Source organism: Apiospora kogelbergensis, assembly GCF_038363985.1.
Source record: "Apiospora kogelbergensis strain CBS 113332 chromosome Unknown utg000011l_segment0_segment0, whole genome shotgun sequence".
NCBI lineage: Eukaryota > Fungi > Ascomycota > Sordariomycetes > Amphisphaeriales > Apiosporaceae > Apiospora > Apiospora kogelbergensis.
In genome coordinates this window covers 660,532-688,053 of record NW_027117428.1, presented here as the reverse complement: position 1 = coordinate 688,053, position 27,522 = coordinate 660,532, and the positions used below count along the sequence as shown (strand labels likewise).

Genomic DNA, 27,522 nt, shown 5'->3' with positions numbered 1-27,522 from the left:
AAATTGATCTCGCCCGGCACCCGTCCTCGACGTAGTCCTATTCACTTGTTCAACGACTTCCATAAACAAGGTTTCCTTCGCAATGGCCAGCTTCACATGATCGGCCGCAATTTTGTGAGCGGCCTTGTAGTCATAGACAAACGCCAGGCTTTCGTCCCCGCCGGGCCGCGTTCGGAGCCCGGCTCCATCCGGGTTTGTCGATCGAGGCTTCCTTCTCAGCTCGGATGCTGCTCGTTTGTTCGGCCCGGCCCTCCGCCGCTCTGGCTCTTCGGTATCCAGGTCCTCGTTCGGCAGTGGGGTTCCGCCGCTCGCGTGCGTGATTTCGCGATTGTTGTCGCTGAACCGTAGCCGGCTGAATCCGTATTTCGCACGTATAGCTTCCTGGCCACCCAAATGCCGGAGAATAGCAAAGACAGGATCCTCGACTGCGACCTTTTCAAAAGAAGCGACCGCGTTCTCGTTGCCCGCCAGCTTGTGGGAATTGGTGCTTCCTATGTCTCGGGTTGTGCTTTCTTGGTGGAAGAGTCGCTCACCTCCACAGGCGTCCACGATGACGTCAAACTGTTGTTGGCGGAGAGAGTCGGCAAACTGGGTCCAAGGACGAAGCCATTTCGGGTAGAACTTGCCGTCGACTTTTGTGAATCCCGTGGAAGATGCAGACTTGTCGGCGAGCTTGAAGCTTTTATAGAGGAGGGTGTGGCAGTTCCGTAGGTATTCATCCAGCGTAGTCGGTTGGTTTTCGTGTCTGAGCTGCTCCTTCTCGCGTCGCTCTTGTTCCTTCTCGCGTCGCTCTTGTTCCTCTCGTGCCTCTGCCGCCTCCCTCTCGCGTCGCTCTTGTTCCTCTCGTGCCTCCGCCGCCTCCCTCTCGCGTCGCTCTTGTTTCTCTCGTGCCTCTGCCGCCTCCCTCTCGCGTCGCTCTTGTTCCTTCTCGCGTCGCTCTTGTTTCTCTCGTGCCTCTGCCGCCTCTCTCGCGCGCGTGAGCTCTTCGATTTCGCGTCGGAGCTGTGCAATCTCCAGATCAGACATTGGGGATCGTAGTAAAGCTGCGGGTTGATCGGCGAATCCTCGCTGTCAAGGATGGTCGTTGAGAGTGCGGAAGAAAGACCCTTTAGTTTCTTCAGACGGACATGGTCAATTACCAGAATACATCAAGCAAACCCAAGAAGTAATCTTTTACAGCATGACATAAATGGCCGGCGGTGTAGGATGTGCAATGGCCGGTTGGTTGATTAAGGCAGGGCAGGTGCGAAAGGGAGTGGTGATGACGAGAAGGAGAGTGGTGTTTGCCTTTCACCACGGTGACGCGGTTTCCCCGCATACGCTTCCACGCAATTAGAGACTCCCTGGCCCACTCGGTGCCGGGCCGCAATAGCTGCTCTGTTTCTGTACCCAAAGATCCAAACGAATTGGCATCCAGTTTTGTCCATATGCAGCTACATAATATATTGCTAGGAAAAACCTGAAGGCAAGCATCGCATTGACGAGGGCTTCCTATGAGAATCGGAAGAGTGCAAATTCATTTCCAACGCTAAAAGAACAAAGGAACCGAGCATTTCGAGCTCTCCAGGCCGCTAGGTATTGAATCAAGGGTGCCGATTTCGACTCAGCGCCTCCTAAGCTAGCGCTGAGGCGACGGCCGCCAATGCCAACCAACCCCACAACAGATTCCCAGAGTCTAAACTGTCTCGACCTGCAACTTCTCTACAGCATCTCTAGTTATGCCTACGCAACCCAGACAGGATGCAGTATAAGCGTCCAGGTACGAAGCACGGCAATTGCGCTGCGGGCTCTCAAAGCGGCTCAAATGATTTTAGAGTCGATAATGAGCTGGCACGTGTGCCGGCAATACCCTACGCTGGGTATACTTTACGCCGATTATAAAACCCAGACGCAGGGCCTCGTCCAGTTCAAGGCGATCAGACATCGCCCTCGTGTTCTACACGCCCGAAATCGCCATTCAGAAAGCGAGATAAATGCGATCCATGACAGTCTACGGCATCGTCGACAGTTACCAATACGATGCTAGCGAGGGCGAGATGTGCGTCAGTCCAGAGCCTCGGACGCCACGATCACGACTTCCGCAAGAAGATGAACCTTGACACGTTGTCGACGCCACCGAGGAAATCAGCGCAATCCTGATGCAAAAGCTCGAGGGCTTTCAAGAAGACTTGAGGCTATACCAGTGGGAGAGGAACCAAACGCCAAGTTAGCGTCTCAAATTGCGCCGAGCGGATGCTACATGCACCAGAAGCGGGAGAAAGATAAAATACGAAAGTCGGGGGAATCGCAACAGCGAAAGGCGCTTGCGCTTGGAGAGATGTGCAATGTGTTCAGCGTGACAATGTACTGGAATATTGTCCGTGGCCGGATGGAAGTGGCCACGTATGTCCCCGGAGGCCAGAAAATCCCCGATCTCGGCCAAGTGGTAGGTGGCCCGCTCCTTACTGTATGTCCATCCCCTGCCTAACGAGCATACTAGATCCGGAGCTTGCGCGGCCGCCAGGCTCGCGTAACCCAACGGGCTCGAGTCTTCCACACGTCGAGGCCGATCTCATGGATCGCGCGAAGAAGGAAGCGACTCGCCGCTCCCTATAGCATGAGTCTCTTCAAGGCCCGGTCTGTCGCCGTGGCAAATAGAGGAAAGGGAATGCGCAGATCAGGAGACAGGTGGACAGGTGGATGGCGATTGAGAAGCCTTCGATTACGTGGTCTACACACTCTCAAACATAACGAGTTCAGTTTACTTCTTATGGGCGATGGCATACGCTAGGCGTCGAATGGTATGTATTAGTCTGCGGCTGAGGCGTGTATATCTCAATCTGCATGAGCACTTGTGCACAAAACTGCATCTGTATCCCATGTCCGCTTCATTGTTCCTACGTACAGAGCCTCGTAGGAGGTCCTCATCCCTGGGGAACAAAGACAGGTCACTAGATTAGGTGCAAGTCATTCATTCACACAACTCTTCGTCACTAACCCACCAACAAATATACCTACTTTTGCAAGTACCTTTCTTGTTTTATTGTGTACTACTTCCAACCGTATGAACAATGCAGTGCACTTAATTATCCGCAGAGATAAGCGAGAACCTGAAGCCTCAGCTCAAAGTCATTGAATCTCGGCCGAAAGACTACAGATTGACACCCTATTGAAGGTGGCCCGTGACTCTTCCACGGGTCCCTCGACCGCTAAACACACGTGTTAGTCCGAGCATGAAATCATGCCATTTCCCTAAGACACCAAGCTGCGCGGCCGGTGCTTCTGCTGAGTGCAACCCGTATCGTAACGGAAGCACCAGGAGAGGCAGGAGTTAGATTTACGAAACTGTATATCCCATCTTCCCAGTGAACTCGTTTTATTACATTTGGTTGAGCGTCTCTGCGATTAGCTAGGGAATGGATAGACCTCGCGTATGGACGTCCTGTAACCGTAGGGCTGCGGGGTGGCCGAGCTAACCAAGCAAGCTAGAAGCCAGGTTCGCATTAACACTCAAATATAAGAAAGTTCAATTCACTTCAACACAGCCAGCGGTGGACTAGCATCATATCTATATAATCCCGCCATTGTCTTCAGGTTCGCGCAAGCCCTGGTAAGCCTCTACTCCTAAATCACTACCGAGCGATTGTCCGACGCCCCCAAAAGAAGTCGAAGCACCTCTACCCAAACCGACCGCCGCCTCGGTTTTTGAACAGCCTTAACGAAATCCCGTTCATTTTGGGTCGGAGAAATACAGTTCATCCCATCACAGAGAGATTGCCGCCAGCCGTCTCTCTAATCCGCGTCAGCATATCTCCAGAAGCTGTGAAGCAAGATGATATCGAAGTGCTCGTGAAGCGCAGTCCATTCAAGTAAGGGTTCATAGTAAACAAAACATCTATAAACCTATTTAACTCTGTAGAGTAAGACAGTCTTGCAAATCCCCCGGCTTGAGCCCAAAGAAATCAAGTTCCCGCGTTTCTGCTGCAGCGTACATGTTCTGTCGATCTTTCCGATCGACTACCCTCCACAATGGAAGCTCAAAATAGGGAGGGTAGAACCCCGAAAACTCCCAATCAATAATTCCTACGATCTTGAATGTGTCCGGGTTGACAAAGATATTTTGAGGGCCGAGATCGTTATGGCAAAGGACGAAGCAATCGCTATCCGAGGTTATTTGCGGCCACGGGCGGCGATCTCGTTCGTACACTCGCTGTGGTGGAAATACTGGAAGGTTGGTGTCAACACTCCCAATAAAATTCCGACGTCGCGATCGAAGTTGCGGTAGGATCACATCTTCAATTTCCTTATTGACGACCTGGATTGCAGTCGGCCTGGATTGTTCCGCAAGATCGTCGAGTAACACTCCGTTCCTGATTCGTGCCGTTTCAAGATGGGCAATCCCGTCTTCGTCATCGTAGAATCGACATGTGGGAACAGGTATATTCGTTTGGGAGGCGACAAATTGAATGGAGGCTGCCTCGTTTATCAGTCGTTCACGAGCCCAGAATGGTTGCATGACTTCGCCGCTTAGATTTCTGCTAAATTCCTCTTTGCGAAGCTCCCTTTTGATGACTCGACCTTCTTCAATGATAATACAGCGTTCCCAAGTCTTTATGGTTGTGGGATACTGTCGAGGTAAACTATCGCGGGCATCGGTCGCCATGATTTTTGAGTGTTGTAACAGGTGAAAGACGCTGAACCACTGGCTTGTGTGGTTACCTTTAAAGTACCACAAACATAGTGTCATGCAACAATTTCTGACCGAGGCACAGATTAACCATCACTCATCACACATCTAGAGTTAAGGCACCTCAAAATAGTGCAAAGATCAGATATTGGATCCAAAGCACAGTCAAATGTATATGGTTTTACAAAATGAGGTTTGCAAAATAGAAAACACGTAAACTGTCATGTTGAATGACATACAACCATGGCCTCCAGTAAGACTTCGTAGTCCATCAACGACGCGTTCTATTCACATTGGCACAAACCACCTGTGCACTTCCACGTTCTTCACTAGTTAGCGTTGGCGAACGGCATTAGAAGAGTGTTCACAAACCCGTTCATTATCAATAACATTATTTTGGGTCATGTTTGCTAGCGTTTGGTCCACAAGTTGGATTGGCGCACATCTCGTGTGGGTTAGCGCCACAAGTGTTGCATTTGCCCTTATGGGTATCTGAAGTGACGGAGCGGCAATGGTAACATTCATAAGTAGCCATTATAGGTACAGAGACGCGCTTGGGAAGAGCTGCTGCTGTTGGGTCTTGGAACGAACTTGAAGATATAATTGAAATGATAAGTTCGAAAGCTCACAGTTCACGACAAGATTCATATTTTATAGACAGGTTCGAAGTCTGGCAACTACAATGACTATGGTTTTGATAGTTAGCGGGCCAATGCCACGAAATGTATAATACATCAACATGCATATCTTTGGCTGTACTCCGTACCAGATTTCCTTATGACAAAATGGCGCTCAGTCCAATAGATGTGTGTACATGAATGTGGGGTCCTACCAGTCATAGGCTCACAGCTCCGCACGCCAATGCGACACAAGGATCCATTTATATACCCGAAGAACCCAAAGAACCTAAAAAGCCCAGCGAACCTAAAGAACCTATTGAGTCCGTACAGCTCGCTCATAGAACCCTAAGAACCCAAAAAGCCCCAAAAAACCCAAAGAACCTAAGCAACCCAAGTGCATACCAAAACGAAATAGCACATTCCTTCTTAGAAGAATTATGAAATAGCGTGTGACGTCAGAGAAGCTAGTTTCAGATTAGCTAATAAACATTCCTTCTTGTTATTCTTTTTATGGGTGCCTTACCTGGGAACGGAGTGCTTCCGCCTTGCATATGCTTCAACCGAAAAGAAAGCGATCTTGATGACTCGGGCATGGATGTGAAAATGCGAGTACAGTTGGTGATCTTGGCAGTCCTTCTCCCTCCTGCTGTCCCTGTAAGCCCTTGGATTTCCGTGCTATTATCATCCTAACGTTTCTGAAGCCTCTCCTATTTGGCAGGCTTCGCACCACAGTTCCCACAGGCAACGCCCACCGGGTTGCCACCACAGGCAGGACAAACTTCTTCACCCATGGTAAGGCGAGTATCAGGTCTATCAAAAGAGATGGAAAGAGTTTCAGGGTTCCGTTGTCAAATTGTAAAGAATTTTGTGATGAATGGGCTGAGTGAAAGAATTATGTTACGCAAGGTGCTTGTGGTGATATCTATAATAAATGTTTGGGTCTTGATCGCGCTTTTCCCGAGGTAGGACCGGGAGCTTGAACATGTGGCAATCGACGATTAGCTTCCCAGTTTCGTGATCTCAACAACACCCACCCACCTCCCTCCCTACACACATTGGTCCCGAGAAATTGTCGCAGAAAATGTCGCCCTTCTCTTCTGAAATCCAAAAAATCAAAGCTCACATGACTGAGATAGATCTTGCAATCGAGACCATCCACAAACATCAAGTTAGCAACCCAAACCCCCTCATTTAAGCAGCAATTGAACTAATAGTCTTGCGGACTGGCATACGATACTTGATCGGCAAGATACTCGAACCTCCCTTAAACAATTCTGGTGAAGGCGTTAGTAACGAGCAACTTGGTTGTTCTAGCCACGAACAAGCTGCCTCCCCTCCCAAGCCCTCTAATAGCGAATATTGCCCGTATCCCGACTGCCAAAAAGGACCGCTTGAAGATAAGCCACTCCGCCGACATTACGCGACCCGTAATATTCGACTTCTCTGGTTTCCATCAGTACATCAAGCTAATATCCAGTTCAGATGTTTATTGCTCGGACATTTCGGTCGAGGACGTACGGTGCGTCTGCTGCGAGCAACCATTGGATAGGGTATCTACATTCAAGCAAAAACATGCCAGTTGTCTTGAACGAATGAAAGATGGGCTGTCTCAAGAGACGATAGCAAAGGCTGTCAAGCAAAAAGATCGTATAATTGAAGCCCCCAACAAGCAGTTAGATGTTTTACGGAAGACCCGTGAGGACGACTTACCAAATAATCCGCGAAAACGGTTACGAGGCAATGGATGCGAAGAATATTCGACCAAAATGCGTTGCATCGAGGACTTGAATGTAACTCCTGCTCAGCACGTTCCCGTGATTCATACCAGAAATGAAGTCAACTACTCAGGTCTGTACTCGCATACTGTATTCCTTGATCCAATACTAAATCAGTGGCAGCCAACTTTTGTGAGCCTGGCTTGGATTTCGGGGCTAACAACCACGCTGGAACATTCGACGCGTTGACAGCTCCTGGCATGCCCTCTGGACTGTATGAATTCCCTCAAGGCACGATGGATCAGTACAATGAACACTTGTATCAGCGAAGTTCAGCGATGCTTGTGAATCCAATGGATGGCGTGTTTGGGTATACAGGAGATACAAACGGGTATGTAGTGCATTAAACAAAGTCGTACTCTTCTATTCGCAATGCATATTAGGGACGCTCCTCGGAGGCATCTATGAATACAAAATTTGTCTTGATCCCACTCATATTCAACTCCTTTACTTTTCGCCTGAGAGGTTCTGACTCTTTAAGTTTGATTTTGCCCCAGTGACTGATCTCTGCCTCCGAGGCGTATCCGATAGCGATTGTGTATCCCTTAATTATGGTCCAACCAACCCGACCGTCAATAAGGGCGCTGTAACCTTTCAGTCTCTGGGCTAAGTAAAGGGGCGGGAGTAATCTTACAAACCACCGCGATCCATCTCCCTAGATACTTCTGTGATGCCTTCCCTTATCAATTTGTCGCGAGGTAATGACATAATGCCGAAATCCGACATACTTTTCCCTAAAAGCTGCTTGTTGTGGGAGCCTTCGAATATGAGAAATTTTGCGCCGGGAGCCCATAAAAGGACAAGAACGACCTGCATATCCGGACCATCGAAGAAGAAGTAGGCTTGATCGGAAGGAAGTACGTCGCCTCGGTAGATTTTGGCGAGTCCCCAGCTGGGTCGGGTGATGCTTGACTCAATCACTGTCCGTACGTCCTGAAGAGTGTTAGACACGGCCATGGTAGATAGAGCACAGAAATGACTGACCTTATTCAGAAGACTGTTCTGCGCGCAGAAATCTAATCCTTCTGGTGCCTTGAAAGGCAGCCTTTTCTCGAAAGCGACGACACTGTTTCCAGTATCGTTGTCTTCCACGACATAAACGCCAGACTTTTTGATAGATTGCTTTGCGTCATCTGAAGAGAATGAGCATGTTGAAGCCATAGTTGTGATGGCGCTTCGTTGTTAATAAAAATCAAAACGGACCCTTTGATCGCGGGGTACTGGTAGGTACTGTTAACAACGCTTTACCCCGCTGTGGCTGCTGTAATATGATCCTGGCTAGCTCACTAGATTTCAGCTATGTTTCTTTAGTTCCGACTTAACTGAAGATAAAACACAAAAAATAGCGCGAAATGAGTAAGGGCTAGATACATTGATATCTTTTTCTACAATTTATTCGCTTAGTCACTTCAGTGTTAACTGGTATACCTCGTAGGTCCTGTTAACGGTGCGGCTTGTTTTGTAGCACATACTACCTTGTTCATGCCAGGAGAGCACGCATTGTACAGCGAGACAAGTGTAAGAAATGAGTGTAACTCATATTCCGGTCTGTTGTTGTCTCGCCGCTCGCCCTTCACTTCGGCACTTCCTCAGCTGCGCGCTTTGCCACCCAATCCTCATTAAGACGGCACTAAACACATTGCAACTTCATTTTGGGGGTGCTCATCTGCAAATAATGGCTGCGCGCGCCTTTCATCGTATTCCACTCTCGGATTAGCAAGTCTATTATTCGAGTACTCGATTAATTTCTCTCCCGAAACCCCAAGAGCAGGTCGGTCTGCATGCCACGAGTGTTCGTTTCGGTATGCTGTACTTTCAGGGTCGTGCACAGCTCCAAGACGCTATTTCTAAAACCTAGCATGCTGACTAAGAGTGGGACTCACTCGGTGGACTGATGATTCAGCATGTCATCAATGCAGACTTGGCCGCTGTATGAGTACCTCTCTGCAGTGCTCATGACGCAGGGCAAGTGGTTTTTCATCTTGAATACTCGAGCGGTACTATACTTCATGATGGAAGTGAGGTCGTTACCCCAAGTTGGCGAGCATATAAAGTGTCTTCTAGACAACCTTCTCATTGCAATTGACAACATCAAGTTGCGCTGGACCTGCGCGTAGTTGTTGTATCGCATTGTGAGGTGTTACGGAGATAAAAGAAAGAAGTACATGTCAAGAACGCGTCCCGCGTATAAAATCACGGGTAGGTTGGTCGGCATTCTAGTAGTGAATTAGCAAACATATTACTCGAAGCTGACGGATAGAGATAGTATAATTACCATATCAGATAGTTATTCAGCTACAAAGTACTATTCTTATAAGTCCGAATGTGACAAGCTGGCTTTGGACAAAGGAAAAGCGAACAGAAAACCGAGGTGGGAAGGTGACATGAAATTGAAAGTTTGGTAAGTTGTTGACCTACGGTACAGGTTCTTCACATTCATCCACTATCAATTGCAGAGTCACAATGAATGGTTTATTGTGAGTAGTTCATGCGCTTCCTGCAGGCACTCCCATTCGCCCATTGCACACTAGGTTAACCGTGCAGCTGACGCCTCTGGCTAAGTGCACGTTATAGGTGTTTGTGCTCAGACCAATGCGTATGATCGGTGGTGATGGGTGTAAACCGAGCGGGTTGGCAACCAAGAAGCGACAAAGTGAAGGTTACTGCGCCGTGGAGAAGACCAAGCAGGATCTTTTGAGGTTCTTGGGGTTCTTGAGGTTCTTGAGGTTCTTGAGGTTCTTGAGGTTCTTGAGGTTCTTGAGGTTCTTGAGGTTCTTAAGTTCTTGGGGCTCTAGGGGCCGCCTCGCAGGGGGCGGGAAAGGGCAGATCTTAGCCTCTCAGCAAAGGCTACTTTCCTGCGGAATTACAGTAATTGACCTACACCTACAGACTAGATTTTATTGTAATGAGATTCGCAACGCTGTAACCGGTGCATAGCAGGTAAAGGCGGCATATCAGCTGAGGTTACTTCCCGGCTTGGTAGTGGACTCCGAGATGAGAGTGGTGCCCTTGGCTGCTGCGGCCGGAAGACATACGCCGTAATAATATCACGACATAGGCCGATCCGCTGATGATGCATTCGTTCTACGCCTCCTTTCAAGGATCGTTTCCCATAGGTCAGTGCAACTTAGAGCAGTGAGCTATGCAAGCCATCGGATCACAAGGAGTCTTGTTGAATATCTCCACGGTATTACCGACCGCGACCTTGATATATGCAGATCATGCATACACGGCTAGCATTGAGAGGAATACCAATGATGATTCGGTCATGATGTGGACCTGTAGTGTAAAACACATCCTCGATGATATGCAGTCGAGTCCATACACGGTTGGCGGCGATCTGCAAATTGATGGTAGAAGGTAAAGCCTGTAGAACATCTCAGGCATGTCAAAAAGTCCACACATGGTTGCAGACCGTTGTCACCGCTGAGGAAGGTATGATTGCATTTCCCTGCTCCCTATTGTTCTCCTGTATAATAATACCTCTTGATCCCGTCGATTGTTCATAGATACAATCATGTCTGGCCTCCTCATCTGTAACTGTTGGTGTGAATGCACAGACTACGTTCAAGATACCTCGGGTTACTGTAATTGTTGCCAACAAACGTGCCAGGCTTGATTATATCATAAACACTGGGTCGCACCTATTTCATTATACGTACAATTACACCAAACCTTTCATCTTTACTTTGATATCTCTGCTTCCTACATCGGACGCTCCAGTTCCAAACATTCGTCAACTTGCTTATAGTACCATCGCAATACAATGGCTACCTTCAACCAGACTGCTACTCAGCCCCTTCAGTTGATCTCGGCGCCCCAAACTTCTATTTTGGACTTCTTCTTCCCCGGCTTCTCTGGAATATCTGCCACTATCGAGCAGCTGCTGGCTGGTAAACTAAGCAGTCATGCTAGCTTCCTGTGCTTCTTCTTGGCTGCTCTGTACCTCGGCAAACGGGCCATCTTCACTGTATGGGATTGGATAGAAGAACATTTGAGTATGTATCCCCTTTCTTCCTACCCAATCTGAAAGCGAACCTTGCTAATAACTGGCAGCTTCTACAGTGGAGATCTCTAACTCAAGCGAAGTTAGAGACATGGTGGTACCTTGGCTTGCTTCACAGCAGTTCGCGCATACCGCTCGATCATCACTCGTAAAGGTCCGGCGAGATTTTGGTACCGACGAGGTAGAGAAGAAGCCTCTGAGTTACTCTCCTTACAGGGGACATTTCCATTTTTCTATCAGAGCCGTCTGCTCTGGCTAAGATCAATGGAAAAGGACATGGGTTTTCATTCTCAGGAGGTGATCACAATCTCCTGCCTCAGCAGGTCTCCCGCCATTGTGAAAAGGCTTTTAGAGGATTGCCGAAAAGCATACCTCAAGGCAAACGAAGGCAAGACATCCATTTTCGAGGACAATGACGGCCATTGGAGACGCAAAGAAGCGAAACGCATCAGACAACTCTCAACAATCATCATGGACGAGGAGACAAAGACAAATTTGATGAGAGACGCCGAAACCTTTGTGCAATCCCAAAGGTGGTATTCCAGCCGTGGCATCCCGTACCGAAGAGGATATCTTCTGTACGGTCGTCCTGGGGGTGGAAAGTCCAGTTTGAGCTTAGCACTGGCCGGACGCTTTGGTCTCGAGATCTACATTCTTAACCTCTCAAGCGTCAGTGCTAGCAATCTGCGCTCTTTGGTTGCAGCTCTCCCTCCTCGTTGTGTCCTACTCTTGGAAGACATTGATGCTGTGAATATGACACAGTCCCGAGAAACCGACCCACAAACACAGGAGGATGGCAACCCTACAGTCAACCCCAGAGCCAAGTCCGGGCTGTCTCTTTCAGACCTGCTCAATGTCCTTGACGGGATTTCGGCACAGGAGGGTCGAATATTGATCATGACCTCGAACCACCCCGAACACCTCGATGAAGCACTCATTCGACCTGGACGCATTGACTTGAAGATCGAACTTCCCCTTGCGGACAGCACCGTAGCGGAGGAGCTTTTCTGCATGGTGTTTAAGCAAGCCGAAAACGACATCTCTGATTCAAAAGCGCGCATGGCAGATGACGAGACTGTTGAACGACTTGCGAAGGAGTTTTCCGTCAAGGTGCCAGGAAACACACTTTCCCCAGCTGCAATACAATCTTATTTAGTGCAGCACAAAGACAACCCCCGCCTCTCTGTGGAGAAGGTGGATGAGTGGGTTACCAGAGCTAGGAAGGAGGAAACTAAAGACCTCGCTTCTTCCTCCAGTACTGTCATTGAACCGGATCGCAGAGTTGCTATATCTGAGCAATGGGACGAGGGGGGCTTATCAGGCTCACTAACTCCGCCTTCGTCTCGGGCTTCGACACCATCCGTGGCGAGAAACGGGCTTGCACCTGCACCTGCCAAGCTTTGCAATATGGCAGACGCCTACGAAACGTCCCAAAATTATCTGACCAAGTCGTTGTGGGAAGATAACTGGGAAGATCACACACCTATGGCACAAATCTCCTCTTCCCCTGGCGAAGTTTCACTTGGTGTCCCCCGGGGACGTGTGGTTGCGCTTGATCGATTGGAATGGTCGATTCATGAGGTTCTTTCGGGATTTTCTCTTGAACTCGGACCAAGGTCTCTTTATTCCCACTTTGATGACCCAAGCGAGGATCCAAGCACAGCTTCCTGGGTCGAAAGGCAGCTGGTGACTGCCATCCGAAAGCTCGCAGAGGATGGTCACCCCATCCAAATGCAAGGCTCACTGGGTGTCAATTCGCAAGATTGGATCCTTCCTATCTGTGTACAGTGCAAAAAGGGGCAGAGTCAACACAAGTTGGCTACTTCTGCCTCTTCCACAGGGTCTTTTACACCATCTACACACCATTCAGACCAGCTTGGGCCGCATAGTAGTGACGCCATATCCGCTGCTCTGCGCTGCCATTCCATTCGGCCAAGGAGCTCTGATCAAAAGCTGCTCACGGTCGATCAAGTGGTACCACTGGTCCAGGATATTCTTGAACAGAATTCTGGTGTACTTGCTCAACGACCGGTATTCGACTGCTTGGGCGATCCGGATCTGGACACAACATCTTGGCTCGTCAAGAGGCTTACGAAGTCACTCGAGGAGCTTGCAACTGCAAAGGGGGTGCCAAACACGCCGCCGCCATCTGAGCCAGGAGAAGAGTGCACAGCGGCAGGTGATGAGGCAGCGGAAAAAGAAGGATTATTGTGATAAGACCTGGAGATAGGCGAGCACGCTTCTACAGCGGCATTCCAAACACGATCAGCGAGATGGAGACGCAGAACAACGATGTAATGAATGTTTCTCTATTTAATTAGTTGGCCGGCCAGATTGCTCAATAGTCCGTTCTGCGCTCCTTAGTACACATTCATCATATATCGACACTGGATTCCTTACCTTTGCTGTAAAATCAGCTACAACTGCTGGCGCGTTGCTTTGGAGACTTGGTATTGTGTCGTGGTGTTTAACCGTCTATTCTACCCTGCAAGGTGCCGCTCCTCCATCTGCTAGCGCAAGTCGATGTCCTCCCTATACGCCCGGATTCAGCGTTTAGAGAGAGGCTTGCACTGCTGTCGCACATATCTTGCCGCCAGTCAAGTTGGAACTGACTAGGTTCCAGTGCTGAAGCATCGCCCTTCCACAATTTGACCTGGAGCGGAAGCTTTCAAACGATATTGCTCATGTCAAGAAGATCATCGATAAGATGAAGCAGCAAATTGCGCAGGCGGAGAGCGGCATGTCTCACACTAAGAAAATAAGGTTTGGAAGAGCGGCTTATCGCTGCAGCCTAGTCCTAGTGGTTCGAGCTTCTCGCTAGTTGCTTTTGCACTACGAGGGAGAGAATCTCGGTCTCGGTTTCCCCTTTGGGATGTGTATAGAGTATGCAGACACCAAGAAGTCTTTTGCATTCTTCAGTGAACTCTGTCAACTGGCACTCAACGATGAAACTGACGATGGAGACTTATTCGACATCCTCTACCTTGTGTGTGGTGCCAGCAGGTCGAAGTACATCGAGGTGGTACGTTCACGGGTAGGAAGCAGAGTGGACGCCATCATTTGCGAGAAGGCCGACCTTTTTCTGCAGAAATTACTCATTAACTTGTCCCCAATTCGCCACATCGAATGGGATCATATCGACCAAATGGATGAAGCCATCGATAGCATGCGGCAGATTCTCCACCTTGGTGGCCCTCGAATCCTCACCTCAAGTTGGGGGGTCAGCCCCTGGCCGCAAGAGAGCTTTTTTCCACTCGAATGGAGATAGTGCAGGTTTCGTCCCGTTTCCGGTTGCGCTGTCTCGAGAGGCTGAGATCGGTCCCCCTGCTGGAGAGCGGAGGGTGCAGTAAAAGTGTCTCTGCCATTCTTTGTTGTCTTAGCCACTTGTGCCTAGTGTGACGGGCTTGGCTAGTGTGGTTTCAACTAGCTATCCTGTATTAACGAGCATAACAAACTTGAAGAACGAAAGTCTAGATACATGCTGAACGCCGAGGTATTTATCCTTCAAGTGGCGGTGTAGTCAGAAATGCTTAGAATCTGATAGATATATTGATCGGTGGGTCGGTGGGTCTGGTAAATGAGGGCATCGCCAGATGCCCTCTCAATCTCAGATCTCGAATTATGATTCACTGGCTGAGGGCATCGCCGAACGGCAATGTACGGGCCCTAGCCCGTGACACATGGCGTTGAATGCTGGCATTGAATTCATATCGGTTGCTTAATCTCATTAATTTTGGAACAGATTGTTGCCTGATGAAACGAAAAGTCGTGTTGGTAGACATAAGATGTGAGAGAGGAAGAGGAAAACTGGTCAAGTCAGTGGGAGGTTGCTGAATTTATAGCTTGCTCTCTCCTATTACCTCGTATTGATGTGGCTATGTATCATACATGCCTCGGTCATGCAAAAGATAAGACGAGTGTCCTGAACATACCTTGGCTCGTAGGATGTGGCAGCGTTGGTGATGCCGTGCTCGTACAAGGTCGACTCCTAACGTTTCCTTACAAATCCATGACGTGCTGGCAGTGCGTAGTAGGTAACTCTTTCCTTCTCCAGTTACCATTGCAGTTAGACTCCGCAATCGTTGCTATGCTCCATACCACGAAGGAAACCAAGGTCGTCTATGCACCAACGATGAGTCTCGCTGCCTGAAGTTGTAGGTTCGAGAAGCCAAGGCGAGTGTACTTAACGCTGGAAGCAACAGACTAGATATGTTACGACCCCTAATACAATGTAACCAACATACTAAACATACCAAACATCCCAGACATATCGGAGCCTTACACATAGTGTATGTCTGGAGTACTCAAGATGGTCTGATGCCGCGTGGGTGTGTGTATGACGCCTGGCCAGGTATGGCGTAGTGCACACACGGTACCAAGTTGGCTTGCCAAACACCTAGAGAATGACTGGTAGGAAAGCGTAGTCGTTCCGTCATGCCGGCTTGGTCTGACTGAGTTTGCCAGAGTCGCGGCCGACTGCAACAAGGCAAGTACGATTTCCCATCTATCAATTTGCTTCCGAGCACCATGGCTAATCCATAGCGCATGCATCAACCTAACTGGCCGTCAGGATCTTAAGTCTGGTCCAATATAAGTACGGCAGCCCGAATCTCTTATCCATTCTTTTACTTCCTTCCTGTATCGCCTCTTCAAGAACTGGCCAGCTATAAACAGCTCCCAGGCTACGATGAGCCTACTCTACGACCTGCGCTTCGTTCCTGCCGGACTGAGTGTGCTGGCCACGCTGCTCCATGCGTTCAGTGTACTTTATAACCATCGACGAGTAGCACAGCCGCTGAAGGCTTGCCAGCTGCTCCGTGTAAAGTTCCGCCTTGAGCTTTTATTGCTTTCAGTCAGCCAGATCGTTCTGTCATTCGCGGTCGTGGTTGTGTTCGCTACGCTCACAGTCTTTGTCGAAATCAACATTTGGACGGTATATCTGCTTGGTTCCATCGTAGCAGTAAGCATGATAAGTCAGGTACATTGGCCGACGGGTAGAGAATACCATCGATGCTGACGTTTCTAGTGCCTCTGGATGAGCAGGATGTGGCCATCAGTGCATGGATCATTACACTTGCTCCGGCTCGCTGTGGGTTTGCCGATAGCCCTGGGTTCCTTTTTGGGGGCATCATCATCGCAGATGTCTATGCCTACCACGGAAGCACCGTCATGCTTGTGTCCGCAGCCGCATTTCGGTTATGGGTAGCGTGTGAATGGATGATTTATTCTCAGAAAAAACACCGGACGAAGGGCTGCGTCTTCATGGAGGCGTTTCTTCTTTCGTTGATGGTCGTAGCCGGTGCTATGGGTATCACGTGTGTCAAAGATTGGCGTCTTCTTCCTGTACTTAGACTCTACATGCTACTGGTGAGTGGTGCTCTATCCCATATGAAAATGGATAATCTGACAAATTAGGTCATCTCTGTTGGCTATGGACTAGAAGACCTCTTGGTCGCGATTTGGACAATCCGGTATCAGAATGGCAGCGATGAATAATCGGACAATCTGGGACCTAATTGATCCCTGGTCCCCGGTGACGGACTGAGATACTCGATTGGGAGAGGAGCCGTGGAGCTTTGGAAGTTCATCAAGATACTCTGTTCTCCAGACCCAGTTATCGATGGTAGTTTCCGAGCCTCTACTGCTGCATTCTAAAATATATAACGCTACTTAAGCAACAGCCGTCATTTGATATGGCCTGAGGAGCATGGCCACGGATGTGCACTTGGTCTCCCGGCTAGAATCGAGCTCATCCATCTTCCAATCGTTGGTAACTTTATCTGTACAGTCCAATGTCAAGTTGATAGAACCGTAAGCGTGGAATCGTACACTGTGCCAACGTAAGAATGGAGCTTCGTCGATATTCGAAGGTCACTTACGGCCACTGGGGGTCCTCATCTCTGCATACCCACGTTTGGTTGATATTGAGCGTACGACTGAGACTGTTGAAGTCGAAGGTCGTCTGCGTGGTAGTACTCTCTGTTCCATCGGCGCACTTATAGGGAATGGTACCATAGAAGCCGCCGAACGGCTGGCTATCCGATGCGCTACATTGAGATGCGTGCAACAACACGGGATTCGACAGGTCGAAGTTGAGATGTCCCCGTGCATTCAACACCTGGTGGTAGAAGTTCCTGATCTCCCAAGAATAGTTGCCGAGGGTCGCAGCCTGGCAGCCTGTCGCATTCGTCCGGCTGCGCATTGGCGAAGCAGCTGCCGATAGTGTAGTCAAGACGGCGATGGCGTGCTGCATGGTGGTCAAGTGACCGGGTCAAGCAAAGTTTGGGCGAATGTCCGCAGTTGAAGCACAGCTTGAGAATCACCTCGCGGAGGGCTAAGGCTACCGCTCCTTAAATATCCAGCCATCCAGCCAGCCGCGTTTACGCGAATCAATATCAGAAGATCATACATTTGATTGGCTAGATGTGCGGGTACATTGGTGTCCTTAGAACACCTTATGGACCAAAGCTGGTTGCAGTTAGAAGTGCTTCTGTCTCTGAGTACTCCATCCCCCTATCCCAGACAAAAAACCGCTCAATCGAATCAGTTTTGATGCTGCAAAGTAGCCCAGTACTGGTCCAGGAAAGCAGCATACTGGTCTAGATCCTGCTCCGACTCCCAAGTTGGGCATTCGTACCCAATCCACTTTACAGAGTAGTATAGGACTCCACTTCTGGTGTCATAGTGCCCTATCACCGCATCCATATTATGATCTGATTTGCCCTCCCTGATTGCGGGCCGCTGCTGGCTCTCCAGCCATACGGCCACAGAACCATCTCGTTCGCATACCCAGAGCAAGTCCACGTTCGGCCCGTCCTCCAGCAAACGCTCCTTGTTCTCGGCTAACACGCCATGGAATACAGCATTAGGCGTTTGTAGAGTGTAGAGAACCCGCGCTACGACTAGATTCAATGACCAATGTGTTCGGATCCCCAAGTCTTTCAAAGCTGATGTAAGATTTTGCGTTGCCATGTTTTATGCTTCCTTTCGTCATATATAATCTATCCTGACGAAAAGCTGCGATGTGCGACCATAGTTCTGTACGATATGTACTAGTGGGAAGCTTGCGTAGAACCGTGTCTGGAAGGCGCTTTTATGTGGATTCCGCTCCCCTATTCCGGTTATGGCGTAACAGCACAAGCTGTGTAGCGGCATTATTGACGGCTTCGAGGGCCCTCGGCCAGCGCAAGCCGTCTCGTAGCTTTTGCAAAAATTCGTTGCGGTTACGGCCTTTTATTACCAGTATGACCTGTCCATGTACCTATTTGTAACACTAGGTACTCTCTAGTGGTCCGCCTCCCGCCTCCCTCCCACTCTCCCAAGCGCTGTAGGCAACACCGCACTAGTGCGTTTGCCTCGTGGATGCCTACTTAGCCAAGTAGCCCCAGGGGAGGCGAACCACATCGACTGCAAGAGCCGCATCCAACTCCATAAAATCTTCCTTCTCGCCCTGCTCCGACCAGAGAACTTACTCCTTCCGTGTTTACAATCATAAACCATCCCGCGGAAACGTCACAGCGCTACTGTGGTCAACTCTTGGAGCTTCTATTATCTACCCAATTTTACCCAAGCCAATATGGCTGATCAAGCGGAGTTCCACAAGAATGCCAAATTATGTTGCCATGTTTCTGGGTGCGATCAAAGAATTAAGCCCAAGAAGAAACAAGTTGAAAACCACATTTTGAAGCACGATCCTGGGTCTGTAGCAAATGTCAATGTCTCCGAGGTATTGAGGGAATGGAGGGAGCTACCCTCACCGTCTTCCGAAACGTGCGATCCCCACTGCCTAATTCAACGCCGGCATCTACTGACATGTTACTAACAGCCAGCCATCCCTTCCTCCTGGGCTTTCCCGCTCAAGTGCCGCGAGACCCAGAAACGATATTAACTTCAAGGGGGTGACGCGGGTTGGGAGGTTATGGAACCCAAATGACCCAGATCCCAGCCCACCACGCAAACGTGGAGAAAGGGAATCAGAGACAGGCGGCCTGGAGGTTTCTGACGAGGATGAGAAATACATCCCACAACTCAAGACCCGTCCCATAGACCACCTTCATTTGGTCGCTGAAGTGAAGGGGATCTATGCTGGTCTGGTCATGGTGGAATCCAAGTGTATCGAAGTGGACGAGGCGCAAAAGGTCCGGAATGATGCGAAGCTGAACGACGAGCAGTGGCAGGCTCTTATCGCTTTGCACCGCACCTTACTTCATGAGCACCATGATTTCTTTTTGGCCTCTCAGCACCCGACAGCGAGCTCATCGTTACGAAGACTTGGGGCCAAATATTATATGCCAGGGAGGATGTGGAAGCACGGAATCCATACCTTTCTTGACGTGCTGAGACATCATCTACCCGACTCTCTAGAGCACATGTTGACATTCATCTATCTCGCCTACTCCATGATGGCACTGTTGTATGAAACGGTGCCTGCCTTTGAAGCGACATGGATGGAATGCCTGGGCGACCTGGGTCGGTACAGGATGGCGATCGAAGATGATGATTTACGAGACCGAGAGGTCTGGACTTCCGTATCACGACGTTGGTACTCGAAAGCCTCCGATGTCGTTTCAGGGACTGGTCGGTTATATCATCACCTAGCCATTCTGGCACGCCCGAACGCGCTCCAGCAGCTATTTTACTATTCAAAGGCCCTTTCCGCTTCGGAGCCCTTTGAATCGGCCTGGGAATCGATCATGACTTTGTTTGATCCGTTGCTTGGCTCTGGTAGTCAACGCTCGCGTCTCCTACCTATCGACTTCGCTTTTGTTAAGGCTCAGGGTATTATGTTCAGCGGCAAACGTAGCGATGAATACCAAACTTCAGTGAAAGAGTTCCTCGGCAACCTTGATAACCACATTAGCAGAACTACTCGAAACTGGATGAAAAGCGGGTAAGTTATTCACGCACTTCGGATGTCGTGCAATAATTGACAGTGAACAGTTGCTACATTGGAATCTCCAATTGCTGCGCCTTGTTATGTTGGGGCAAGGAGAGTAGCAGTTTCATCTACGAGACCATCCGGACCAGAAGAAAATCAGGCTCCCGCAAGGAAGATGACGAGCAATACAAGAACAGGGAGATCCCCGACCCCAACCACCCTGACAACGCAAAGGCCCTGGAACAAGCTCGTTGTCTTGCCGAAGGGACGTACAACAAAGTTTTCTCTAGATTTGCCGACCCTAATATTTTGCCTTACCTACATACCATACTCGTATTCCATCGCTATCTGATTCTTTTCCCATCAGCTATGAGTCTGCTCGAGACAACGTTCCCTTGGAAACTGGTATCAGCGCTTCTCAATTCTTTTCTGGATTCGTACCACGAATATGAGAGAATTCAAAGTGACGAGTTCCCGAGGCCGGTCAAACAATCACCCAGACCACTCCCAGAAGACTTCGCCCTCCGGGGTTTAGTTTGGGCCGACAAGTACTTCCCGCCCGATTGGTTCTCCAATAACAAGATTGACGATGACGAGAAGTATTTCGAGGTCGCCTCTATGACGGATGAGCGAAAGGAGAGGGTTCTTTGGCTCGGCATTTCTATTGCGCGGCATGGCAAGTGGCTGCTTTATGACGACAAATATCACCAGTTTTCTGTCCCTTCTCGATTCGAACAGGGTATCAATATCATGAGTGTTAATACCGAAATCGACATGGTCTCCGAGCTCAACCTGTCACGAGCGTCCACACTTGTCCCATATCCAGCCGGCAACAAGGCAATGGGCAAAGCCGAGAAAGGCGATAAAGATATACCGAATATCGAGAATTCCAGCCGATATGGCGAGACATCCCATCTTTGGACCAGGCTATCACATTACGCTGAGAATTTTGCGGAGTGGTGTGGGTGCTGGTGTGGACGTCGAAATAAACATCCTCCGTGCACGAGAGCTCCGAAGTCTCAACGATAGGTAGAGGGAGACTGAAATTTGACTGCAAGGACTCCGAATTCAAGCTTCCCCACATTTGGGTCAATGGTTGGGTGTATCGTATCTCTTCGTGGGGTACATCTTGAGCATACTATCGCCAATACAGATGTAAGCAGCTATATACAAGTTCCAATGGTCACTACATTAATACGAACGAAAATAAAAAGCCACTTGAAGTATCCTAAGATACATCGAAGTATGGAGGCTGTCATCTGCGAAAGGCTCGACACACCGGCCATCCAGGTTCCGCCGAGAGCGCCTGAGATAGTAAGACTTTCTACACCGGAGCTCGAGCCTTTATCACCACTATATCCATCATTATGTGCCTGTTGCCCCAACCCAGAGGGTCCAAAAAGCACGAGAAGCACGGCTGGCACGAGTCCTGATCCCATGCCTGGACTTTGCTCAATTATGTCGGATGGAAGCTAGCCATGGTATTTGTTGCTGTTTCAAGCTCTGGCTGTGCCTGTAGCCTGTCATGAAAATGTGCAAGCCATTCGTGATTGATATGACTCTTGTCTCACCAAGGACGGCCTGCCTGAGCCATTCGAGTTTCCAATCGATGTTTCCGGGGACTTCGCCCGCAGACTTCAATTTGGATAGGAAGATGAGACAGAAGCAATCGGCCATCGCCAGCTTCGACGCACATTTCATCGTCTATTATCACAGTATGCGCGAGTTCCCATCTCGTGATCGTCGCATCCTTTATTAATTTAGTCTTATAATTTTCTTTGAGACCACGATCACCATCGTTACCCCGAAATGCAGAATCCTAACACGATCGACCATTTAATACTCAACCGGCATCTGCGCCAGCTTGCTTCAGCTCCCAAGCATGTAATGTTTTTAATGAAGATAGATAATGGGGATCTTGAGCACCCAAGACATCTCGCCTAGCCCGCACACATTCCTGCATCAAAGCAAGAGCTTCAGGTAGCCGGCCTTGGCCCTCACACGTATAAGCAAGGTTATTCATGCTGGTCAGCGTGTCTGGATGATCCGGCCAGAGTTCTGCTTCCTCGTCGCCATCACTTCCACGAACAGCTTCTCCTGTCACTCCGTCTCGTAGATTGCCCCAGTCACATGTATGCGGGCAAACTCAAGAAGCGTCGCGTCCAGGTCAGACTGCCAATCCTCTGGCTCTGGCTGAGCTTTTGCTGCCCTGATGCGGGCAAGTAGCTCGGCAGCTTGGAACGCCACCAACTGAGTGTAATTGTAGGGTCTTGCCTTGTCTATGTGGTCTTCCCTCAGCATCTCGAGCACCTCTTGGCCCATGACGTCTTGTGCAAAGATTGAGACCATTTTGACCGTAGTATCTACCAATCTGATGAACCATGTGTAACTTTTGTTGTATTCCTTCATGCAAATTTCGAGATTGTCAGGCTTCTCGAACCTGCCATTTTCGGCAATGACCATACATCCGTCACTACACTCGCAGATGGTGATTTTCGTCGTACAGTCTGCGGCCTCCGTCACGGTTGTAGTCGTATCGTGCGTCGGAACTTGGACCTTGCCATTCCTTATCATATCCCGTACCTCCAGAGCATCTTTTGTCTTCTGGTCATGGTGCGACGTGCTGTATTTGCGCATACTCTTGGTTGCTGCAATGATGTGCAGGTGCAGGTGGGGGATGCTTTGATCTGGGAAGAGGTGCAAGCCGAATTTGAAGTCTTCGGCCTGGAGCTGATGTATGCTGCTCTCCAACTCTCCGTAGTGCTTCAATGCAAGCCTATAGTTTTCGTCGTCCTTTCTGCCCTTGGCATTTTCAATGGCCTCTCTTTGGTGAGCTAACACCTTATTCCGAAATTCCGCTTTCTTCCAATTCGACTTGAAGAGATCGATCATGTTGTCTATCAGATAGACATTCTCCTTATTCAAGGAGACACCGTTGTAAATGCGCTTCCTAGAAAGAGCGAGTAGATGGATCATGGACATGCCGGCAGATGAGGGCTTATCGTACTGTGCGACGTCAAAGGATGCTCGATTGCCAATGATGAAAACCTCATCGTTTTCTGCCAGCTTTGGGTTGGATGGATTGGTAAACGGTGTCCTAGCTTTTACCCATTTGTTGAGTGGAGCGTAGTGATGGTTCTCCTCACCATCGAAGTAGGCCTGGACGTCTCTCATGGCCGACTCGTGCGTCCAAAATTGCGAGAACTGCCGAATGATCTCGTTTCCCTTCGGGGTAAAGTTATACTGCATCTGACTGCGCTCCGCCCTGTACATGTCCTCAAATCCTCCGATCGCTGGCTTTCTTTCGGCTTTGACCAGCATAGCCAGCATAGCCCCCTCTAGGAGGCGGATTGGACGAGACCCGACGGCCAAGTGGAGAGCAGTTATAGCGAACGAGTGAGTTACCATCAACACGAACTGGGAACTGTCCGTATTGAATATATCCTCCAGCACGCTCTTGACGCGAGATGTGTGCTTATCTTCATCCTCTGGGTCGTTTGGTTTGGGCTTCCAAAGCTCATCTTCTTCCTTGAAACCGGGTTCGAAGGAGCACTCTGGATAATGTTCTTCAATCCATGCGCGACTGCTCCTGCTGTCACAAGTGTGGTTCGTCAGTCGCTCACGGAGGTTCTCCTTGATGACCCGCCGGGGGTCGAGCCCGTTTTGTTGGTGCACGCCGTTGTGGATCTGCTTGGTGGTACCAAGACAGCGACGCAGAGGACTGGTGTAGATAGTTCCTGGTGATGGCATCCCGTTCTCTTTCTTCCACTTGACAAACAAGTCCCCAATCTTACGTGCTTGTTCTATTCCCTTTGGGTTGAGTTCTGCGTCAGCCCATGTCAACCGCTTTTCGTCGTCACTGAGTGACTCAAGGTCTGCCAGTGGAGGAAGTTCTTCCAGATTAGCTCCGGCTTTATAAGCCCATTTCTCCTAGAATGGATTAGTCGACATTTGTACTCGGGTAAACAGCTACCCAGGCACTCATACCTTCCATTGTCCGCCTACAGCTCTCATAACTGCGTTATGCACACTGTCGCCGTGGCGGACGACGTAGATCACCTTATATGATTCATTGCTTCCACCGTGCTTGTTGAGATGAGTGACGTGGTTCTCTAATCGCTGCCACTGGGATTGGGAATCTGGCGGTAAGGGTTTTGTATCATCCTTGCAGTCTTGGATGATACCTAGCTGATCTTGAGTCGCGATGGGTGTCGGGGATGGTGGGCCGTCCTCGGCTCCTTTTGTGTGATCGTAGAAAACACCTGGGACGCGGGAAAATTTGTAACTGCATTCCATATTGAATGATGATGTGATACAAGTCGGGGGTAAAGGCTAGGTAAGGGGCCAGTAATACAACTGGGAGCGTAGTCAATGTGAGAAAACGATGTATGTATTCAAGGAGGAAGTCAAGAAATGGGAGGTGAGCTACTTGGTTATATACACAGGAAATTTGGTTTAGGTAAGCAGGCAGCGTCATAGGGCGGAAACCAGACATGGGGTCGGGACTTGTGCTAGACACGACCACTGCGGAAGAAGACGGCAAGAGTCACGAGTATGAAGTATAAAATGCTTAAGCCGTTATTAGGGTACAGTAGCTCGCATCCCTACTACCTTGAAATAGGAGGCTTTATCAACTCAAGCCTAAATGCGCACATAGCGTGCCAAATTTGGCCCGATCAAGAGTAATTAATGGAGCCGTTCTGTAACGGAATTGGGGTGTGTCAGAAACGATTTGAGCGCAAGCCGGAAGAAGGTATGCGCCTTGAATTGTGTTGCGTCAGAAGGTTATCAGGGCCTGATCCCACGACCGCGACGGAAGAGCCGTACTAAGCTAGTTCTGGAGTTTTCAATGAACTGAGAAAGGGCCAGGCCGATGAATAAACTGTCCATATCTGCCTATCTGCACCATATCAGATGCCGTTTTGTTGTCATTACATGGATATTATATCTTATTGCCCGCCATGAGTGTGGTACACCCAGATTACATAAGCAATCGCCTGTAGATATCTACATCTCAGCTACCCCCTCCAAACCTACTCTATGAAATATATATCAACTCACCGTAACGCACAAGTCCCACATGGGCTCAATGCAATCCTCCATGGCACACCGTTCACCGAACTTGCCAATGTCCACACCCACGGGAAAACATAACCCGTTATGCTCCCAAGATACTAGCTCAACTATATCAAAGACACGGGAAACCAACTTCCGGCTTCCCGAGGAATGGGAGGCTCAGGAAATCCTGGATGAGGAAGTCGTCGGCGAGAAGACGTACTATTTGATCAGCTGGAAACCCACTCTTGTGCCTGAAACGGAAGTAAGCACAACGCTGCTTCAAACGTGGCGGGACGAGATGGACAATTCGGTTACTCCCAACCGTGATTCTGTCGTGGAAAGCCATGTGGTGCTGCAACGTTGTGATCAGTGGCTGGGTACTATCATCGGAGAAGAAGTTTTGGACGGTGCGACTCACTATAGGGTCCAGTGGGAGCCCACCTTCGAGCCTGATAGCAATATGGTGGACATGGCGGAGCTACTCAAGGAGTGGAAGCTGAAGCTCCGAACGCGGAGTGGACGATTATACACGGAGAGAAGAAGAGTAGGGATTCGCAGGAAGTCCGGTCGGGGCCGAAGCCCAAAGCGACGGGATAGCACCGCGGAGTAGAGGAAACTCACACAATCCATCAATTACGATAGCCACCAGTCCCGGACCCATAGCGACTTGTCCATGTTGATATAAGACTTGGCGTGAGGTTTCCCTTCTTCATATTCCACGATCTGTCTTGGGTTAATTGGCGGTTCGGTCTTTTGTCCCAGTCGGCAGAGGGATGACAACAGCGCTACGGTCTGCGTCTTCACTCACGATATCCAGCCGTTTGCGGCGCGACACATAGGAAGTAGGGTGTGTATACGGACGGCAACGACAGCTCAATAACAACATGGGTGCTGGGCAGTGACACAGCCACTTTTGTCACTGTGGCTAGTGTGCTTAGGCACCCCCTTAGACTCTGTTTGGCCACCGGCCTCGATTTCTATTTCGAAAAGATATGTGTTCTTGAGAAATCGAGATCGAACAATCCGTTTGGCGCCAGATATCGGAAGAAAGTGGCTGCAAAGAGGACATGGGCTTGGGCAAAGTGGTTCAAAGACACTTATGCAGGGGGGTCCTCATGGCCGCCGACTGCCTGCAAGTGGGGTTCTGGTACGTGGCAGAGACGGGAGGGGCGCATCGATCGGAGTGAGCTCTGCTTTTCACGCTAGAGGTTTGAAATCCGGGAGCTTACCGCATGCGTCACACATGACATGGTATGGTGAGCCTAGAGGTTTGGATTTTGTGCAACAACAATTTGGGTTTGAAGCGGTTCACTCTTATTACCTCCAGGAGATAAAGAAATGCCCATGGCACGTTGTGAATAGTATGAATGTGCCAATGGAAAGAGATTCAAGGACTCGGGTGGAGGCAGAAGAATGCGTAAGAAGAGACGGTTCCTGGATCACGATTTCTGGATTACAGTTCGTGGATCACGGTACAACAGACTTAGAATGGGTGGCAGCGGCCCGCTCGCAAGATGAAAGGGTCAATCCCGTTACACGTCAGTGTAGGGGCTCCACGCATCGGTTGACGCTCGATACCTGGATATCTGTCTATGGTATTGGGACTGGAAGGGGTGTTCCGCGACTATGCGATTTGAAATTGAAACCTCGATAGTGAGTTGTTATGATATGGACGATTTATTTTACCTAATGCACGGCCGGTCCCGTACTTATCCAATGAGGTCTCTCGAAAGCTCATTCTGGTGCAGAAGTACATCCTGAAATTCGGAGCAGTCCCACACATCCTCTAAGTGACAAGTAGTGTATAGTGTAATTACTTCTCTCAAGGTCCGGTCTCCAACTTCTGATGCAGACGTGTTTGCAAAGTTGTAATCTACAAGCCTCGTAATGCCGTGTGCTCCTTGCTCAGTCAAGCGAAAGACGCACAGCGTGGCGTGGAGTCTGAATAACGTATTCCAGCAAGACCTGGAGTTGAGCGGCGTGTCCCACTTTTATGTAGTAACGCGGGGTTGGACAGGCTTCGTTGGTGGGTAGGTAGCAGAAGCTGTCAGATGGAAGGTATCGGTACCTTGGAGGCCGATGATCCGACCAGGACCCACTAAGGGAAATATGTACTGGGACAACCGCGTTGTACCACAGACAGAGAAGTTCAAAAAAGACAACCAATCACGCGTCTGACAACTGTAGAGCGGATCACGCTTCCGAGAATAACTAACCCTCGAGGCAATCCGCACCATATTTCCTCTTCGTTCCCAATGCCTCAGAGAACGCCAATGTTTTTAGTGCGGGTGAGGGCTGGAATGAACCGAGTGGCTTGCACTCTCCTTATGCAGTACCCCGCTCGCGACTTTTCCAACGCGGGGTAGGTACAAGCATGTGAGGAAATGAACCTACCATAGTACCTAGCCCACAAGACTGCTGCCCTATATATGTACACGAGGTTGCAGGATAATATCAAAATGACTCACAACTTGGCATATAGATATAAGCAAGTCCTCATTGTGCGAGTATACTGGTGA

General features: G+C 49.4%; 6 protein-coding genes across 6 annotated transcripts; 2 read left to right on the top strand and 4 right to left on the bottom strand.

Annotated features, from left to right (window-relative positions):
• Positions 1–3,886: 3,886 nt before the first annotated feature.
• PG998_014457 (uncharacterized protein) lies at positions 3,887–4,642 on the bottom strand (the record flags this gene model as incomplete). The annotated part of the gene is made up of 1 exon (XM_066881273.1): positions 3,887–4,642. One exon carries the CDS (start codon positions 4,640–4,642, stop codon positions 3,887–3,889), a length of 756 nt encoding a protein of 251 aa, XP_066723804.1.
• A 2,798-nt stretch (positions 4,643–7,440) lies between these two features.
• PG998_014456 (uncharacterized protein) lies at positions 7,441–8,222 on the bottom strand (the record flags this gene model as incomplete). The annotated part of the gene is made up of 3 exons (XM_066881272.1): positions 7,441–7,645; positions 7,696–7,994; positions 8,046–8,222. 3 exons carry the CDS (start codon positions 8,220–8,222, stop codon positions 7,441–7,443), a joined length of 681 nt encoding a protein of 226 aa, XP_066723803.1.
• A 1,499-nt stretch (positions 8,223–9,721) lies between these two features.
• Positions 9,722–10,580, bottom strand: PG998_014455 (uncharacterized protein; the record flags this gene model as incomplete). The annotated part of the gene is made up of 3 exons (XM_066881271.1): positions 9,722–9,895; positions 10,291–10,428; positions 10,545–10,580. 3 exons carry the CDS (start codon positions 10,578–10,580, stop codon positions 9,722–9,724), a joined length of 348 nt encoding a protein of 115 aa, XP_066723802.1.
• A 247-nt stretch (positions 10,581–10,827) lies between these two features.
• On the top strand, positions 10,828–13,281 carry PG998_014454 (mitochondrial chaperone bcs1; the record flags this gene model as incomplete). The annotated part of the gene is made up of 3 exons (XM_066881270.1): positions 10,828–11,059; positions 11,118–11,248; positions 11,308–13,281. 3 exons carry the CDS (start codon positions 10,828–10,830, stop codon positions 13,279–13,281), a joined length of 2,337 nt encoding a protein of 778 aa, XP_066723801.1.
• A 5,362-nt stretch (positions 13,282–18,643) lies between these two features.
• Positions 18,644–20,974, top strand: PG998_014453 (uncharacterized protein; the record flags this gene model as incomplete). Its single annotated transcript, XM_066881269.1, has 3 exons — positions 18,644–18,837; positions 18,893–19,957; positions 20,008–20,974. The coding sequence occupies 3 exons, from the start codon at positions 18,644–18,646 to the stop codon at positions 20,972–20,974; spliced, it is 2,226 nt and encodes a 741-aa protein (XP_066723800.1).
• A 1,071-nt stretch (positions 20,975–22,045) lies between these two features.
• PG998_014452 (uncharacterized protein) lies at positions 22,046–24,241 on the bottom strand (the record flags this gene model as incomplete). The annotated part of the gene is made up of 2 exons (XM_066881268.1): positions 22,046–23,875; positions 23,933–24,241. 2 exons carry the CDS (start codon positions 24,239–24,241, stop codon positions 22,046–22,048), a joined length of 2,139 nt encoding a protein of 712 aa, XP_066723799.1.
• Between the last annotated feature and the right edge of the window lie 3,281 nt (positions 24,242–27,522).